Source organism: Pan troglodytes, chromosome 5 (genome assembly GCF_028858775.2).
Source record: "Pan troglodytes isolate AG18354 chromosome 5, NHGRI_mPanTro3-v2.0_pri, whole genome shotgun sequence".
NCBI classification, from domain to species: domain Eukaryota; kingdom Metazoa; phylum Chordata; class Mammalia; order Primates; family Hominidae; genus Pan; species Pan troglodytes.
The window spans coordinates 32,054,565-32,071,124 of NC_072403.2; the positions used below are offsets into that span (position 1 = coordinate 32,054,565).

Below are 16,560 nucleotides of genomic sequence, written 5' to 3' on the forward strand. Positions count from 1 at the left end.
TACATAGATGAATTATATGGTATGCTAATTATATCTTACCAAAAATTGAAAAAAAGGAATAGTACTATCAGCCCCAATGTGCCCATCATCAATATTCTACATGTTTCCAATGTTATTGTATCTGTTCGCCTACAGTCGAGGCCCTGATATCCTGTGTGATTTTCTTGAATTGCCAAAATTTGCATACACGCTTACAAAAATAATGCCTGTTGAATTTGCTAGATATGTAAAGGTTTGGAGCAAATCAGGTGTATTAAATTTATTAATATGGTTTGAAATGTCTAAGGCAATAATTCCCAAACTTCGTTGAGGGAGGAGGAAAGCTTTTAAAATCCCATTGCCCAGGTGGCATCCCAAACTGTTACTGGGAATTATGCATTGGGATGGATCCTTTAACCGAGGAGATTATTATAGCTGGAGCTCTGAACCAGCAATCTCAGTTCTTGTGATAGTGAGCAAAGAACTACAAACTAACACCAAAATGCAAGCTTAAAGCAAAGTTTATTGAAGCACAATAATACACTCTGAGGGACAGCGGGCTTATTTCTGCGAAGTGAACTCAGCACTTCTTTACAGAGCTCAAGGTGCTTTTATGGGGTTTGTGGGGAGGAGTTGAGGTTTGGGCTGTATCTGAGTGACAGGATGATGTTATTTGATTGAAGTTTATAGCTATACAATCTAAAATTAAACTGTGCATGGTCTTACCTATAATTCGTTAAGAAAAGCCTCCCAGGGATGGGGGGCAAAACTGTATGTAAATTCTATTATAATGATGGTATGATGAACTTGGGGTGAACTTGAAGACAGGCTTTTGTGTTGTTGGGCATGTGCCACCTTAGGGAATTTCCACCTGTACCCTCCTTTCTCTTTCTCCAGGATATTTTGGCCACAGACTTTATCATAAACTCCATCCCTTAGGGTGGCATTAGGGTAGTCTTGGGCCTGAACTTAGGTGGGCCAGTGGCTGTCTTAGTGACAGCCTTTCCGCTCTCTTCTGTCATCCCCTCCCAACTGCTAATGTCTAACTACCTAACAATTACCCATTAAATCAGTGTGTCTGGGGTTAGGAGCAGGCCTCAATATGTTTAATCATTCTCCAGATAATCCCAATACTGTAAAGTTTGTGAAACACTTGTCAGATAATTCAATTATGAAGGCTGTGGAAGGTGTTTCAGTAGGATCTAATTGGTTAATGTTATGACTTAATTAATTTGAATCAAAAGACAAAATGAAAAAGCTTTATATTTCTAAGTCAAATAAGACATAAGTTGGTCTAAGGTTGAGATAAAATTTTTAAATGTATGATTGAATTTTGAAAATCATAAATATTTAAATATCTAAAGTTCAGATCAGAACATTGCGAAGCTACTTTCCCCAGTCAACAACACCCCTTCAGGATTTAAAAACCAAGGGGGACACTGGATCACCTAGTGTTTCACAAGCAGGTACCTTCTGCTGTAGGAGAGAGAGAACTAAAGTTCTGAAAGACCTGTTGCTTTTCACCAGGAAGTTTTACTGGGCATCTCCTGAGCCTAGGCAATAGCTGTAGGGTGACTTCTGGAGCCATCCCCGTTTCCCCGCCCCCCAAAAGAAGTGGAGATTTAACGGGGACGTGCGGCCAGAGCTGGGGAAATGGGCCCGCGAGCCAGGCCGGCGCTTCTCCTCCTGATGCTTTTGCAGACCGCGGTCCTGCAGGGGCGCTTGCTGCGTGAGTCCGAGGGCTGCGGGCGAACTAGGGGCGCGGCGGGGGTGGAAAAATCGAAACTAGCTTTTTCTTTGCGCTTGGGAGTTTGCCAACTTTGGAGGACCTGCTCAACCCTATCCGCAAGCCCCTCTCCCTACTTTCTGCGTCCAGACCCCGTGAGGGAGTGCCTACCACTGAACTGCAGATAGGGGTCCCTCGCCCCAGGACCTGCCCCCTCCCCCGGCTGTCCCGGCTCTGCGGAGTGACTTTTGGAACCGCCCACTCCCTTCCCCCAACCAGAATGCTTTTAAATAAATCTCGTAGTTCCTCACTTGAGCTGAGCTAAGCCTGGGGCTCCTTGGACCTGGAACTCGGGTTTATTTCCAATGTCAGCTGTGCAGTTTTTTCCCCAGTCATCTCCAAACAGGAAGTTCTTCCCTGAGTGCTTGCCGAGAAGGCTGAGCAAACCCACAGCAGGATCCGCACGGGGTTTCCACCTCAGAACGAATGCGTTGGGCGGTGGGGGCGCGAAAGAGTGGCGTTGGGGATCTGAATTCTTCACCATTCCACCCACTTTTGGTGAGACCTGGGGTGGAGGTCTCTAGGGTGGGAGGCTCCTGAGAGAGGCCTACCTCGGGCCTTTCCCCACTCTTGGCAATTGTTCTTTTGCCTGGAAAATTAAGTATATGTTAGTTTTGAACGTTTGAACTGAACAATTCTCTTTTCGGCCAGGCTTTATTGATTTGCAATGTGCTGTGTAATTAAGAGGCCTCTCTACAAAGTACTGATAATGGACATGTAAGCAATGCACTCAGTTCTAAGTTACATTCATATCTGATCTTATTTGATTTTCACTAGGCATAGGGAGGTAGGAGCTAATAATACGTTTATTTTACTAGAAGTTAACTGGAATTCAGATTATGTAACTCTTTTCAGGTTACAAAGAACATAAATAATCTGGTTTTCTGATGTTATTTCAAGTACTACAGCTGCTTCTAATCTTAGTTGACAGTGATTTTGCCCTGTAGTGTAGCACAGTGTTCTGTGGGTCACACGCCGGCCTCAGCACAGCACTTTGAGTTTTGGTACTACGTGTATCCACATTTTACACATGACAAGAATGAGGCATGGCACGGCCTGCTTCCTGGCAAATTTATTCAATGGTACACTGGGCTTTGGTAGCAGAGCTCATGTCTCCACTTCATAGCTATGATTCTTAAACATCACACTGCATTAGAGGTTGAATAATAAAATTTCATGTTGAGCAGAAATATTCATTGTTTACAAGTGTAAATGAGTCCCAGCCATGTGTTGCACTGTTCAAGCCCCAAGGGAGAGAGCAGGGAAACAAGTCTTTACCCTTTGATATTTTGCATTCTAGTGGGAGAGATGACAATAAGCAAATGAGCAGAAAGATATACAACATCAGGAAACCATGGGTGTTGTGAGAAGCAGAGAAGTCAGGGCAAGTCACTCTGGGGCTGACACTTGAGCAGAGACATGAAGGAAATAAGAATGATATTGACTGGGAGCAGTATTTCCCAGGCAAACTGAGGGCCTGGCAAGTTGGATTAAAAAGCAGGTTTTCTCAGCACTACTCATGTGTGTGTGTGGGGGGGGGGGGGGGGGGGGGGGCGGCGTGGGGGTGGGAAGGGGGACTACCATCTGCATGTAGGATGTCTAGCAGTATCCTGTCCTCCCTACTCACTAGGTGCTAGGAGCACTCCCCCAGTCTTGACAACCAAAAATGTCTCTAAACTTTGCCACATGTCACCTAGGAGACAAACTCCTGGTTAAGAAGCTCGGGTTGAAAAAAATAAACAAGTAGTGCTGGGGAGTAGAGGCCAAGAAGTAGGTAATGGGCTCAGAAGAGGAGCCACAAACAAGGTCGTGCAGGGGCCTGTAGGCTGTGGTGTGAATTCTAGCCAAGGAGTAACAGTGATCTGTCACAGGCTTTTAAAAGATTGCTCTGGCTGCTATGTGGAAAGCAGAATGAAGGGAGCAACAGTAAAAGCAGGGAGCCCAGCCAGGAAGCTGTTACACAGTCCAGGCAAGAGATAGTGGAGTGGGCTGGGTTAGGAACAGAAAAGGGAGTGACAAACCATTGTCTCCTGAATATATTCTGAAGGAAGTTGCTGAAGGATTCCATGTTGTGTGAGAGAAAGAGAAGAATTGGCTGGGTGTGGTAGCTCATGCCAAGGAGGAGGCCAAGGAGAGCAGATTCCTGAGCTCAGGAGTTCAAGACCAGCCTGGGCAACACAGCAAAACCCCTTCTCTACAAAAAATACAAAAATTAGCTGGGTGTGGTGGCATGCACCTGTGATCCTAGCTACTCGGGAGGCTGAGGTGGAGGGTATTGCTTGAGCCCAGGAAGTTGAGGCTGCAGTGAGCCATGACTGTGCCACTGTACTTCAGCCTAGGTGACAGAGCAAGACCCTGTCTCCCCCGACCCCCTGAAAAAGAGAAGAGTTAAAGTTGACTTTGTTCTTTATTTTAATTTTATTGGCCTGAGCAGTGGGGTAATTGGCAATGCCATTTCTGAGATGGTGAAGGCAGAGGAAAGAGCAGTTTGGGGTAAATCAAGGATCTGCATTTGGACATGTTAAGTTTGAGATTCCAGTCAGGCTTCCAAGTGGTGAGGCCACATAGGCAGTTCAGTGTAAGAATTCAGGACCAAGGCTGCGCACGGTGGCTCACTTCTGTAATCCCAGCACTTTGGTGGCTGAGGCAGGTAGATCACTTGAGGTCAGGAGTTTGAGACAAGCTTGGCCAACATGGTGAAACCCCATGTCTACTAAAAATACAAAAATTAGCCTGGTGTGGTGGCGCATGCCTATAGTCCCAAGTTTTCAGGAGGCTTAGGTAGGAGAATCCCTTGAACCCAGGAGGTGCAGGTTGCAGTGAGCTGAGATTGTGCCACTGCACTCCAGCCTGGGTGATAGAGTGAGACTCTGTCTCAAAAAACAAACAAACAAACAAACAAAAAACTGAAGGAATTATTCCTCAGGATTTGGGTCTAATTTGCCCTGAGCACCAACTCCTGAGTTCAACTACCATGGCTAGACACACCTTAACATTTTCTAGAATCCACCAGCTTTAGTGGAGTCTGTCTAATCATGAGTATTGGAATAGGATCTGGGGGGAGTGAGGGGGTGGCAGCCACGTGTGGCAGAGAAAAGCACACAAGGAAAGAGCACCCAGGACTGTCATATGGAAGAAAGACAGGACTGCAACTCACCCTTCACAAAATGAGGACCAGACACAGCTGATGGTATGAGTTGATGCAGGTGTGTGGAGCCTCAACATCCTGCTCCCCTCCTACTACACATGGTTAAGGCCTGTTGCTCTGTCTCCAGGTTCACACTCTCTGCACTACCTCTTCATGGGTGCCTCAGAGCAGGACCTTGGTCTTTCCTTGTTTGAAGCTTTGGGCTACGTGGATGACCAGCTGTTCGTGTTCTATGATCATGAGAGTCGCCGTGTGGAGCCCCGAACTCCATGGGTTTCCAGTAGAATTTCAAGCCAGATGTGGCTGCAGCTGAGTCAGAGTCTGAAAGGGTGGGATCACATGTTCACTGTTGACTTCTGGACTATTATGGAAAATCACAACCACAGCAAGGGTATGTGGAGAGGGGGCCTCACCTTCCTGAGGTTGTCAGAGCTTTTCATCTTTTCATGCATCTTGAAGGAAACAGCTGGAAGTCTGAGGTCTTGTGGGAGCAGGGAAGAGGGAAGGAATTTGCTTCCTGAGATCATTTGGTCCTTGGGGATGGTGGAAATAGGGACCTATTCCTTTAGTTGCAGTTAACAAGGCTGGGGATTTTTCCAGAGTCCCACACCCTGCAGGTCATCCTGGGCTGTGAAATGCAAGAAGACAACAGTACCGAGGGCTACTGGAAGTACGGGTATGATGGGCAGGACCACCTTGAATTCTGCCCTGACACACTGGATTGGAGAGCAGCAGAACCCAGGGCCTGGCCCACCAAGCTGGAGTGGGAAAGGCACAAGATTCGGGCCAGGCAGAACAGGGCCTACCTGGAGAGGGACTGCCCTGCACAGCTGCAGCAGTTGCTGGAGCTGGGGAGAGGTGTTTTGGACCAACAAGGTATGGTGGAAACACACTTCTGCCCCTATACTCTAGTGGCAGAGTGGAGGAGGATGCAGGGCACGGAACCCCTGGTTGGAGTTTCAGAGGTGGCTGAGGCTGTGTGCCTCTCCAAATTCTGGGAAGGGACTTTCTCAATCCTAGAGTCTCTACCTTATAATTGAGATGTATGAGACAGCCACAAGTCATGGGTTTAATTTCTTTTCTCCATGCATATGGCTCAAAGGGAAGTGTCTGTGGCCCTTGCTTTTTATTTAACCAATAATCTTTTGTATATTTATACCTGTTAAAAATTCAGAAATGTCAAGGCCGGGCACGGTGGCTCACCCCTGTAATCCCAGCACTTTGGGAGGCCGAGGCGGGTGGTCACAAGGTCAGGAGTTCGAGACCAGCCTGACCAACATGGTGAAACCCGTCTCTAAAAAAATACAAAAATTAGCTGGGCACAGTCATGCGCACCTGTAGTCCCAGCTAATTGGAAGGCTGAGGCAGGAGCATCGCTTGAACCTGGGAAGCGGAAGTTGCACTGAGCCGAGATCGCGCCACTGCACTCCAGCCTAGGCAGCAGAGTGAGACTCCATCTTAAAAAAAAAAAAAAAAAAAAAGAGAATTCAGAGATCTCAGCTATCATATGAATACCAGGACAAAATATCAAGTGAGGCCACTTATCAGAGTAGAAGAATCCTTTAGGTTAAAAGTTTCTTTCATAGAACATAGCAATAATCACTGAAGCTACCTATCTTACAAGGCCGCTTCTTATAACAATGCCTCCTAGGTTGACCCAGGTGAAACTGACCATCTGTATTCAATCATTTTCAATGCACATAAAGGGCAATTTTATCTATCAGAACAAAGAACATGGGTAACAGATATGTATATTTACATGTGAGGAGAACAAGCTGATCTGATTGCTCTCCAAGTGACACTGTGTTAGAGTCCAATCTTAGGACACAAAATGGTGTCTCTCCTGTAGCTTGTTTTTTTCTGAAAAGGGTATTTCCTTCCTCCAACCTATAGAAGGAAGTGAAAGTTCCAGTCTTCCTGGCAAGGGTAAACAGATCCCCTCTCCTCATCCTTCCTCTTTCCTGTCAAGTGCCTCCTTTGGTGAAGGTGACACATCATGTGACCTCTTCAGTGACCACTCTACGGTGTCGGGCCCTGAACTACTACCCCCAGAACATCACCATGAAGTGGCTGAAGGATAAGCAGCCAATGGATGCCAAGGAGTTCGAACCTAAAGACGTATTGCCCAATGGGGATGGGACCTACCAGGGCTGGATAACCTTGGCTGTACCCCCTGGGGAAGAGCAGAGATATACGTGCCAGGTGGAGCACCCAGGCCTGGATCAGCCCCTCATTGTGATCTGGGGTATGTGACTGATGAGAGCCAGGAGCTGAGAAAATCTATTGGGGGTTGAGAGGAGTGCCTGAGGAGGTAATTATGGCAGTGAGATGAGGATCTGCTCTTTGTTAGGGGGTGGGCTGAGGGTGGCAATCAAAGGCTTTAACTTGCTTTTTCTGTTTTAGAGCCCTCACCGTCTGGCACCCTAGTCATTGGAGTCATCAGTGGAATTGCTGTTTTTGTCGTCATCTTGTTCATTGGAATTTTGTTCATAATATTAAGGAAGAGGCAGGGTTCAAGTGAGTAGGAACAAGGGGGAAGTCTCTTAGTACCTCTGCCCCAGGGCACAGTGGGAAGAGGGGCAGAGGGGATCTGGCATCCATGGGAAGCATTTTTCTCATTTATATTCTTTGGGGACACCAGCAGCTCCCTGGGAGACAGAAAATAATGGTTCTCCCCAGAATGAAAGTCTCTAATTCAACAAACATCTTCAGAGCACCTACTATTTTGCAAGAGCTGTTTAAGGTAGTACAGGGGCTTTGAGGTTGAGAAGTCACTGTGGCTATTCTCAGAACCCAAATCTGGTAGGGAATGAAATTGATAGCAAGTAAATGTAGTTAAAGAAGACCCCATGAGGTCCTAAAGTAGGCAGGAAGCAAATGCTTAGGGTGTCAAAGGAAAGAATGATCACATTCAGCTGGGGATCAAGAAAGCCTTCTGGATCTTGAAGGAGAAGCTAGATTCCATTAGGTGAGGTTGAAGATGATGGGAGGTCTACACAGACGGAGCAACCATGCCAAGTAGGAGAGTATAAGGCATACTGGGAGATTATAAATAATTACTGTACCTTAACCCTGAGTTTGCGTAGCTATCACTCACCAATTATGCATTTCTACTCCCTGAACATCTGTGGTGTAGGGAAAAGAGAATCAGAAAGAAGCCAGCTCATACAGAGTCCAAGGGTCTTTTGGGATATTGGGTTATGATCACTGGGGTGTCATTGAAGGATCCTAAGAAAGGAGGACCACGATCTCCCTTATATGGTGAATATGTTGTTAAGAAGTTAGATGAGAGGTGAGGAGACCAGTTAGAAAGCCAATAAGCATTTCCAGATGAGAGATAATGGTTCTTGAAATCCAATAGTGCCCAGGTCTAAATTGAGATGGGTGAATGAGGAAAATAAGGAAGAGAGAAGAGGCAAGATGATGCCTAGGTTTGTGATGCCTCTTTCCTGGGTCTCTTGTCTCCACAGGAGGAGCCATGGGGCACTACGTCTTAGCTGAACGTGAGTGACACGCAGCCTGCAGACTCATTGTGGGAAGGAGACAAAACTAGAGACTCAAAAAGGGAGTGCATTTATGAGCTCTTCATGTTTCAGGACAGAGTTGAACCTAAACATAGAAATTGCCTGAAGAACTCCTTGATTTTAGCCTTCTCTGTTCATTTCCTCAAAAAGATTTCCCCATTTAGGTTTCTGAGTTCCTGCATGCCAGTGATCCCTAGCTGTGACCTCTCCCCTGGAACTGTCTCTCATGAACCTCAAGCTGCATCTAGAGGCTTCCTTCATTTCCTCCGTCACCTCAGAGACATACACCTATGTCATTTCATTTCCTATTTTTGGAAGAGGACTCCTTAAATTTGGGGGACTCACATGATTCATTTTAACATCTGAGAAAAGCTTTGAACCCTGGGACATGGCTAGTCATAACCTTACCAGATTTTTACACATGTATCTATGCATTTTCTGGACCCGTTCAACTTTTCCTTTGAATCCTCTCTCTGTGTTACCCAGTAACTCATCTGTCACCAAGCCCTGGGGATTCTTCCATCTGATTGTGATGTGAGTTGCACAGCTATGAAGGCTGTACACTGCACGAATGGAAGAGGCACCTGTCCCAGAAAAAGCATCATGGCTATCTGTGGGTAGTATGATGGGTGTTTTTAGCAGGTAGGAGGCAAATATCTTGAAAGGGGTTGTGAAGAGGTGTTTTTTCTAATTGGCATGAAGGTGTCATACAGATTTGCAAAGTTTAATGGTGCCTTCATTTGGGATGCTACTCTAGTATTCCAGACCTGAAGAATCACAATAATTTTCTACCTGGTCTCTCCTTGTTCTGATAATGAAAATTATGATAAGGATGATAAAAGCACTTACTTCGTGTCCGACTCTTCTGAGCACCTACTTACATGCATTACTGCATGCAATTCTTACAATAATTCTATGAGATAGGTACTATTATCCCCATTTCTTTTTTAAATGAAGAAAGTGAAGTAGGCCGGGCACGGTGGCTCACGCCTGTAATCCCAGCACTTTGGGAGGCCAAAGTGGGTGGATCACGAGGTCAGGAGATCGAGACCATCCTGGCTAACATGGTGAAACCCCATCTCTAATAAAAATACAAAAAATTAGCTGGGCGTGGTGGCAGACGCCTGTAGTCCCAGCTACTCGGAAGGCTGAGGCAGGAGAATGGCATGAACCCAGGAGGCAGAGCTTGCAGTGAGCCGAGTTTGCGCCACTGCACTCCAGCCTAGGTGACAGAGTGAGACTCCATCTCAAAAAAATAAAAATTAAAATTAAAAAATGAAAAAAAAAAAAGTGAAGTATAGAGTATCTCATAGCTTGTCAGTGATAGAAACAGGTTTCAAACTCAGTCAATCTGACCGTTTGATACATCTCAGACACCACTACATTCAGTAGTTTAGATGCCTAGAGTAAATAGAGAAGGAAGGAGATGGCTCTTCTCTTGTCTCATTGTGTTTCTTCTGAGTGAGCTTGAATCACATGAAGGGGAACAGCAGAAAACAACCAACTGATCCTCAGCTGTCATGTTTCCTTTAAAAGTCCCTGAAGGAAGGTCCTGGAATGTGACTCCCTTGCTCCTCTGTTGCTCTCTTTGGCATTCATTTCTTTGGACCCTACGCAAGGACTGTAATTGGTGGGGACAGCTAGTGGCCCTGCTGGGCTTCACACACAGTGTCCTCCCTAGGCCAGTGCCTCTGGAGTCAGAACTCTGGTGGTATTTCCCTCAATGAAGTGGAGTAAGCTCTCTCATTTTGAGATGGTATAATGGAAGCCACCAAGTGGCTTAGAGGATGCCCAGGTCCTTCCATGGGGCCACTGGGGTTCCGGTGCACATTAAAAAAAAAAATCTAACCAGGACATTCAGGAATTGCTAGATTCTGGGAAATCAGTTCACCATGTTCAAAAGAGTCTTTTTTTTTTTTTTGAGACTCTATTGCCCAGGCTGGAGTGCAATGGCATGATCTCGGCTCACTGTAACCTCTGCCTCCCAGGTTCAAGCGATTCTCCTGCCTCAGCCTCCCAAGTAGCTGGGATTACAGGCATGCACCACCATGCCCGGCTAATTTTTGTATTTTTAGTAGAGACGGGGTTTCACCATGTTGGCCAGGCTGGTCTCGAACTCTCCTGACCTTGTGATCCGCCTGCCTCGGCCTCCCAAAGTGCTGAGATTACAGGTGTGAGCCACCCTGCCCAGCCGTCAAAAGAGTCTTAATATATATATCCAGATGGCATGTGTTTACTTTATGTTACTACATGCATTTGGCTGCATAAATGTGGTACAAGCATTCTGTCTTGAAGGGCAGGTGCTTCAGGATACCATATACAGCTCAGAAGTTTCTTCTTTAGGCATTAAATTTTAGCAAAGATATCTCATCTCTTCTTTTAAATCATTTTCTTTTTTTCTGGTTAGAAAAGTTATGTAGAAAAAAGTAAATGTGATTTACGCTCATTGTAGAAAAGCTATAAAATGAATACAATTAAAGCTGTTATTTAATTAGCCAGTGAAAAACTATTAACAACTTGTCTATTACCTGTTAGTATTATTGTTGCATTAAAAATGCATATACTTTAATAAATGTACATTGTATTGTATACTGCATGATTTTATTGATGTTCTTGTTCATCTTGTGTATATACTTAATCGCTTTGTCATTTTGGAGACATTTATTTTGCTTCTAATTTCTTTACATTTTGTCTTACGGAATATTTTCATTCAACTGTGGTAGCCGAATTAATCGTGTTTCTTCACTCTAGGGACATTGTCGTCTAAGTTGTAAGACATTGGTTATTTTACCAGCAAACCATTCTGAAAGCATATGACAAATTCTTTCTCTCTTAATATCGTACTATACTGAAAGCAGACTGCTATAAGGCTTCACTTACTCTTCTACCTCATAAGGAATATGTTACAATTAATTCATTAGGTAAGCATTTGTTTTATATTGGTTTTATTTCACCTGGGCTGAGATTTCAAGAAACACCCCAGTCTTCACAGTAACACATTTCGCTAACACATTTACTAAACATCAGCAACTGTGGCCTGTTAATTTTTTTTAATAGAAATTTTAAGTCCTCATTTTCTTTCGGTGTTTTTTAAGCTTAATTTTTCTGGCTTTATTCATAAATTCTTAAGGTCAACTACATTTGAAAAATCAAAGACCTGCATTTTAAATTCTTATTCACCTCTGGCAAAACCATTCACAAACCATGGTAGTAAAGAGAAGGGTGACACCTGGTGGCCATAGGTAAACGTACCACGGTGGTCCGGTGACCAGAGATGCAGCGCTGAGGGTTTTCCTGAAGGTAAAGGAATAAAGAATGGGTGGAGGGGCGTGCACTGGAAATCACTTGTAGAGAAAAGCCCCTGAAAATTTGAGAAAACAAACAAGAAACTACTTACCAGCTATTTGAATTGCTGGAATCACAGGCCATTGCTGAGCTGCCTGAACTGGGAACACAACAGAAGGAAAACAAACCACTCTGATAATCATTGAGTCAAGTACAGCAGGTGATTGAGGACTGCTGAGAGGTACAGGCCAAAATTCTTATGTTGTATTATAATAATGTCATCTTATAATACTGTCAGTATTTTATAAAACATTCTTCACAAACTCACACACATTTAAAAACAAAACACTGTCTCTAAAATCCCCAAATTTTTCATAAACTCAGTTTTAAACTAACTTCTTTTCAAACCACAATCTGATTTAACAATGACTATCATTTAAATATTTCTGACTTTCAAATTAAAGATTTTCACATGCAGGCTGATATTTGTAATTGTGATTCTCTCTGTAGGCTTTGGGTATAATGTGTTCTTTTCGTTTTTTGCATCAGCGATTAACTTCTACACTCTAACATGTAGAATGTTACTACAATATTAAAGTATTTTGTATGACAATTTTATTTGAAAGCCTAGGATGCCTTGACATCCTGCATACATTTATTACTTGATATGCATGCATTCTGGTATCTCAAGCATTCTATTTCTGAGTAATTGTTTAAGGTGTAGAAGAGATAGATATGGTGGATTTGGAGTTGATACTTATATATTTTCTATTTCTTGGATGGATGAATTTGTACATTAAAAGTTTTCCATGGCAGAAATCTTTTCAAAAACTTTTTTTTTTCCGGGATGGATTGAAGGCCCTGATTTCACCACAATGCAATATATTAATGTAGCAAAATTGTACTTGTACCCCATGAATATATATAATCTTAAGAAAATTTTTTTAGCCAATTATTATTACTTACTAGATATTAGGCTGTGTTCTGAATCTTAATTTAATTCCTTCAAAGAATCTCATGAGGTAGGTAGGAGCTATTGCTGCTATTCTGTTATGCTTATGTTGCTGTTATGAAACCAAGGCACAGAGAGGTTAGTTAACTTGCTGAAGAAAATGATTGTGCTGGATTTTTATTCTAGCCATTCTGGAATAACAACTACACAACCTTATGTCTGAGCCAAGGAAACATACGGTGTGGCAACAGTTACCATGTTTTTAGGAACAGCAGCAATCCTAATGTTTGCTGCAGGGAAAAAGGAATCTCAGAATTTGCCTGATCCCTATAATTTTTTTCCTAAATATTTTGAAATATCTTTCAGATGTATTTTAAAATTTAAGGATATTTTGTTCCGTTCATACAGAATTTTTTTTTTTTTCTCGAGATGGAGTCTCACTCTATCACCCAGGCTGGAATGCAGTGGCATGATCTCGGCTCACTGCAACCTCTGCCTCCTGGGTTCAAGTGATTTTCCTGCCTCAGCCTCCCAAGTGGCTGAGACTACAGGCGCATGCCACCATGCACGGCTAATTTTTTTTGTATTTTTAGTAGAGATGGAGTTTCACCATGTTGGCCAGGCTGGTCTCGAACTCCTGACCTCAAATGATCCGCCCTCTTTGGCCTCCCAAAGTGCTGGGATTACAGGCGTGAGCTACCGCGCCCAGCCAAATTTCTAACTTGTTTTGTTGTTGTTGAGACAGGGTCTCAGTCTGACACCAAGGCTGGTGTGCAGTACTGCGATCACGGCTCACTGCAGTCTCGACCTCCTGAGCTCAAGTGATCCTCCCACCTCAGCCTACTGAGTAGCTGGGACCACCACGCCTGGCTCATTTTTTTCTATTATTTATTGAAACGGGTTCTGGCTATGTTGCCCAGGTTGGTCTTGAACTCCGGAGCTCATGCGATCCACCCACCTCAGCGTCCGAAAGGATTATCAGGAGTGAGCCACCGTGCCCGGCCAAATTTCTAACTTTTGAATTGACATATTCATTTATTCTCTTTATCATTCAGGGAGAAATTTGGGGATGGATAGCCTTGAAGCATCATCCACCAAGTTATTTTATACACCAGATTTAGATACAAAGTATTTTTTTATTATTTAAAAAAATCAAATTCTAGCTTTTACTCTGAAGATTCTAAAAAGAATTTTGGAGTCTTTAATTCATACTTTGGGGGCAGGGGAATAAGTACCAATATTCGTATAACTTTCAGTGCAAGTCACGTTAGCTAACTGTAGTCTATTGAGTTAAATATCCTTGATTTATTCCTTAAAACTGAGTCACCATGACGGCACTTTTTTGTTTTTTTTTTTTTCGAGACGGAGCTCGCCCTGTCTCCCAGGCTGGAGGGCAGTGGTGCGATCTCGGCTCACTGCAATCTCCGCCTCCCAGGTTCAAGCGATTCTCCTGCCCCAGCCTCCTGAGTAGCTGAGACTACAGGCACACACCACCACGCCCAGCTAATGTTTGTATTTTTAGTAGAGACAGGGTTTCATCATTTTGGTCAGGCTAGTCTCGAACTCCTGACCTCGTGATCGGCCTGCCTCGACCTCCCAAAGTGCTGGGATTACAGTCATGAGCCACTGCACCTGGCTGAATGGCACTTTCATAAAACAGTAAATAACCAACTTCACTACTGCCCCCAAGAGTTTTACTATGTATATGAGGGCATCTGTTTTAAGTATGGGTATAATGTTACGGGTTTTTCTTTGTGTAAGTTTGGGTTCACAATTTCATCATTAAAACAAATGTAAAATACTTTGTGCTTTCTGTGTGCTATTAAGAAAGTATTCAAGGGAATTTTGAAAATCAAATTTAATTACTCTCATGTTTGTAAAATTTTTGAAACAAATGTTTAAGAGAGGATAATGTTAGAAATTATCTTTCCAGCCAGACCTGGTGGCTCACGCCAGTAATCCTAGCATTTTGGGAGGACAAGGTGGGTAGATCACTTAAGCCCAGGAATTCAAGACCAGCCTGGACAACACAGGGAAAGCCCATCTCTACAAAATATACAAAATTAGTGGCCGAGCGTGGTGGCTCACGCCTGTAATCCCAGCACTTTGGGAGGCTGAGGCGGGCAGATCACCTGAGGTCAGGAGTTCGAGACCAGCCTCAACATGGAGAAACCCCGTCTCTACTAAAAATACAAAATTAGCCGGGCGTGGTGATGCATGCCTGTAATCCCAGCTACTCGGGAGGCTGAGGCAGGAGAATTGCTTGAACCTGGGAGGTAGAGGTTGCGGTGAGCCGAGATCCCACCATTGCACTCCAGCCTGGGCAACAAGAGCGAAACTCCATCTCAAAAAACAAAACAAACAAACAAACAAAATTAGTCAGGTGTGGTCGTGCACACCTGTAGTCCCAGCTACTTGGGAGGCTGAGGTGGGAGGATCACTTGAGCCCGGGGAAGTGTAGGCTACCATGAGCCATCATGGTGCCACTGTACTCCAGTCTAGGAAAAAAATAAACATTAAAAATTTTAAAAACTTAAAAAAAGAAAAGAAATTTTCTGTCCAGATATCTTTATTTTTAACAAATCGAAGTGTATTAATAGTGTTTATGGGAGAGTGCCCACACAAGGACAGCAAGCCTAGGAAGTGCAAGTCAAGAAAACTTTTTGTGAAATAATTTAAACTGAAAAGAAAAAGCAGAGATTTTTTTCTAGAAAAGTAAGGAGTGGAGGTAAAAAAAACCACAGCAGAGACACAGGTATGCTACGGAACCAAAGGTGTGCCAATGGTACTGACAGTTTAATTCAGAAAAAAATGAATCAGAAAATGGATATTTTTAAATAAGTTAGGTTGCTGAAAAAGAGAAATGCAGTGAAGCCTTAGATGGGAGTGAGATAAATCAGCCATTGGCTAGAGAAGTTTCTTGCCCAAGACCAGTGGTGATGTCCCCAAATGCCTGGAAACAACTGTTGTGACATTATAAAGCCCCCATAGTCTAAGTTGGGTGAGACTATACTTATGCATTTTCTCACCTGTAATATAGCTCAAAAGTATTTCTACTCTGGGATTTCTTTACATTTTACTAAAGCGCAATTATATACTTAAAACTGATAGTGTATGCTGGGCTGCTAGTCATTCTCAACCCTGGCCAATTATCAGAATTGTTTGTTGAATATACAGGTGCCATATATAGGTGCATACACACACACACACACACACACATACACACACACGCCATATTTCATTCCTCATATCGAATATTCTGAGAGAGTTAGTTTGTGGAGGGTAGTTCTGGACAATTTATATTTTCATAAGACCTCTGGTTATTTTTTTTTAAGTAGAGATGAAGACTTGCTATGTTGCCCAAAATGGTCTTGAACTCCTGAGCTCAAGCGATTCTCCCAACTCAGCCTCCTGAAGTGCTGGGATTACAGCCGTGAGCCACTGCATCAGGGCAAGACCTCTGATTAATATCATAGATTTATTTGTTCGAATGCTTCATGTATCCTCTCAACCACAACTTGTTTGCAGAGTTTTAATCTGAAGGGCTTAGGTCTCTTGTTCAATGAATGAGTTTGATCTGATGGGTGAGAGGAAGGTGAAATGGAAAGCGAATGAGAAGCCATACAGATTAGGCGAGTGAGCCTAATCTCTCCCTAACCATAAGATTGAGCAGGCCTGAATTCTTCCCAGAGTGGAAGAATCCATTTTAAATATATATATCTACATGTATAGATCCTTTAAATATTTGTTCTGACATTCATTGTTTTTGAGTCACTGTCATTGAGAAAAGTTTAGAAAGGAGATATTAGGAGCAGGAAATAGAAAGTAAATAAAATATCAAAATAAAAATGGGGTTTTATAAATGATATAATAGGCAAAATAAAGG

At 43.4% G+C, this 16,560-nt stretch overlaps 2 protein-coding genes and 1 long non-coding RNA gene across 5 annotated transcripts in view; 2 read left to right on the forward strand and 1 right to left on the reverse strand.

The window, feature by feature from the left end:
- Positions 1-16,560, forward strand: part of LOC134810327 (uncharacterized) — an 84,563-nt gene that overhangs the window by 66,043 nt on the left and 1,960 nt on the right. The gene's annotated exons all lie outside the window — the stretch shown is intronic.
- LOC112209452 (uncharacterized) lies at positions 484-5,514 on the reverse strand. The gene is made up of 3 exons (XR_002944205.3): positions 5,327-5,514; positions 4,923-5,234; positions 484-2,354 (listed from the first exon to the last, which is right to left on the reverse strand). It is a non-coding gene; the product is annotated as an uncharacterized LOC112209452 (long non-coding RNA).
- Positions 1,530-11,026, forward strand: HFE (homeostatic iron regulator). Of its 3 annotated transcripts, NM_001009101.1 has the most exons (6): positions 1,633-1,708; positions 5,041-5,304; positions 5,514-5,789; positions 6,883-7,158; positions 7,317-7,430; positions 8,384-8,424. In NM_001009101.1, exons 1-6 carry the CDS (start codon positions 1,633-1,635, stop codon positions 8,422-8,424), a joined length of 1,047 nt encoding a protein of 348 aa, NP_001009101.1. The 3 variants fall into 3 exon arrangements, with proteins under 3 accessions (XP_016810113.2, XP_016810114.2, NP_001009101.1); XM_016954624.4 differs by lacking the exon at positions 5,041-5,304 and having other exon boundaries at positions 1,530-1,708; positions 8,384-11,026; XM_016954625.3 differs by lacking the exon at positions 5,514-5,789 and having other exon boundaries at positions 1,626-1,708; positions 8,384-11,026.

What these genes read in the sequence shown, in the direction of transcription:
- HFE (NM_001009101.1), top strand. Translation starts at nt 1,633, where the DNA reads ATGGGCCCGCGAGCCAGGCCGGCGCTTCTCCTCCTGATGCTTTTGCAG. An exon ending in AAATCACAACCACAGCAAGG is followed by an intron (nt 5,305 to 5,513) that starts GTATGTGGAGAG and finishes GGATTTTTCCAG; the next exon opens with AGTCCCACACCCTGCAGGTC. An exon ending in AAGGAAGAGGCAGGGTTCAA is followed by an intron (nt 7,431 to 8,383) that starts GTGAGTAGGAAC and finishes TTGTCTCCACAG; the next exon opens with GAGGAGCCATGGGGCACTAC.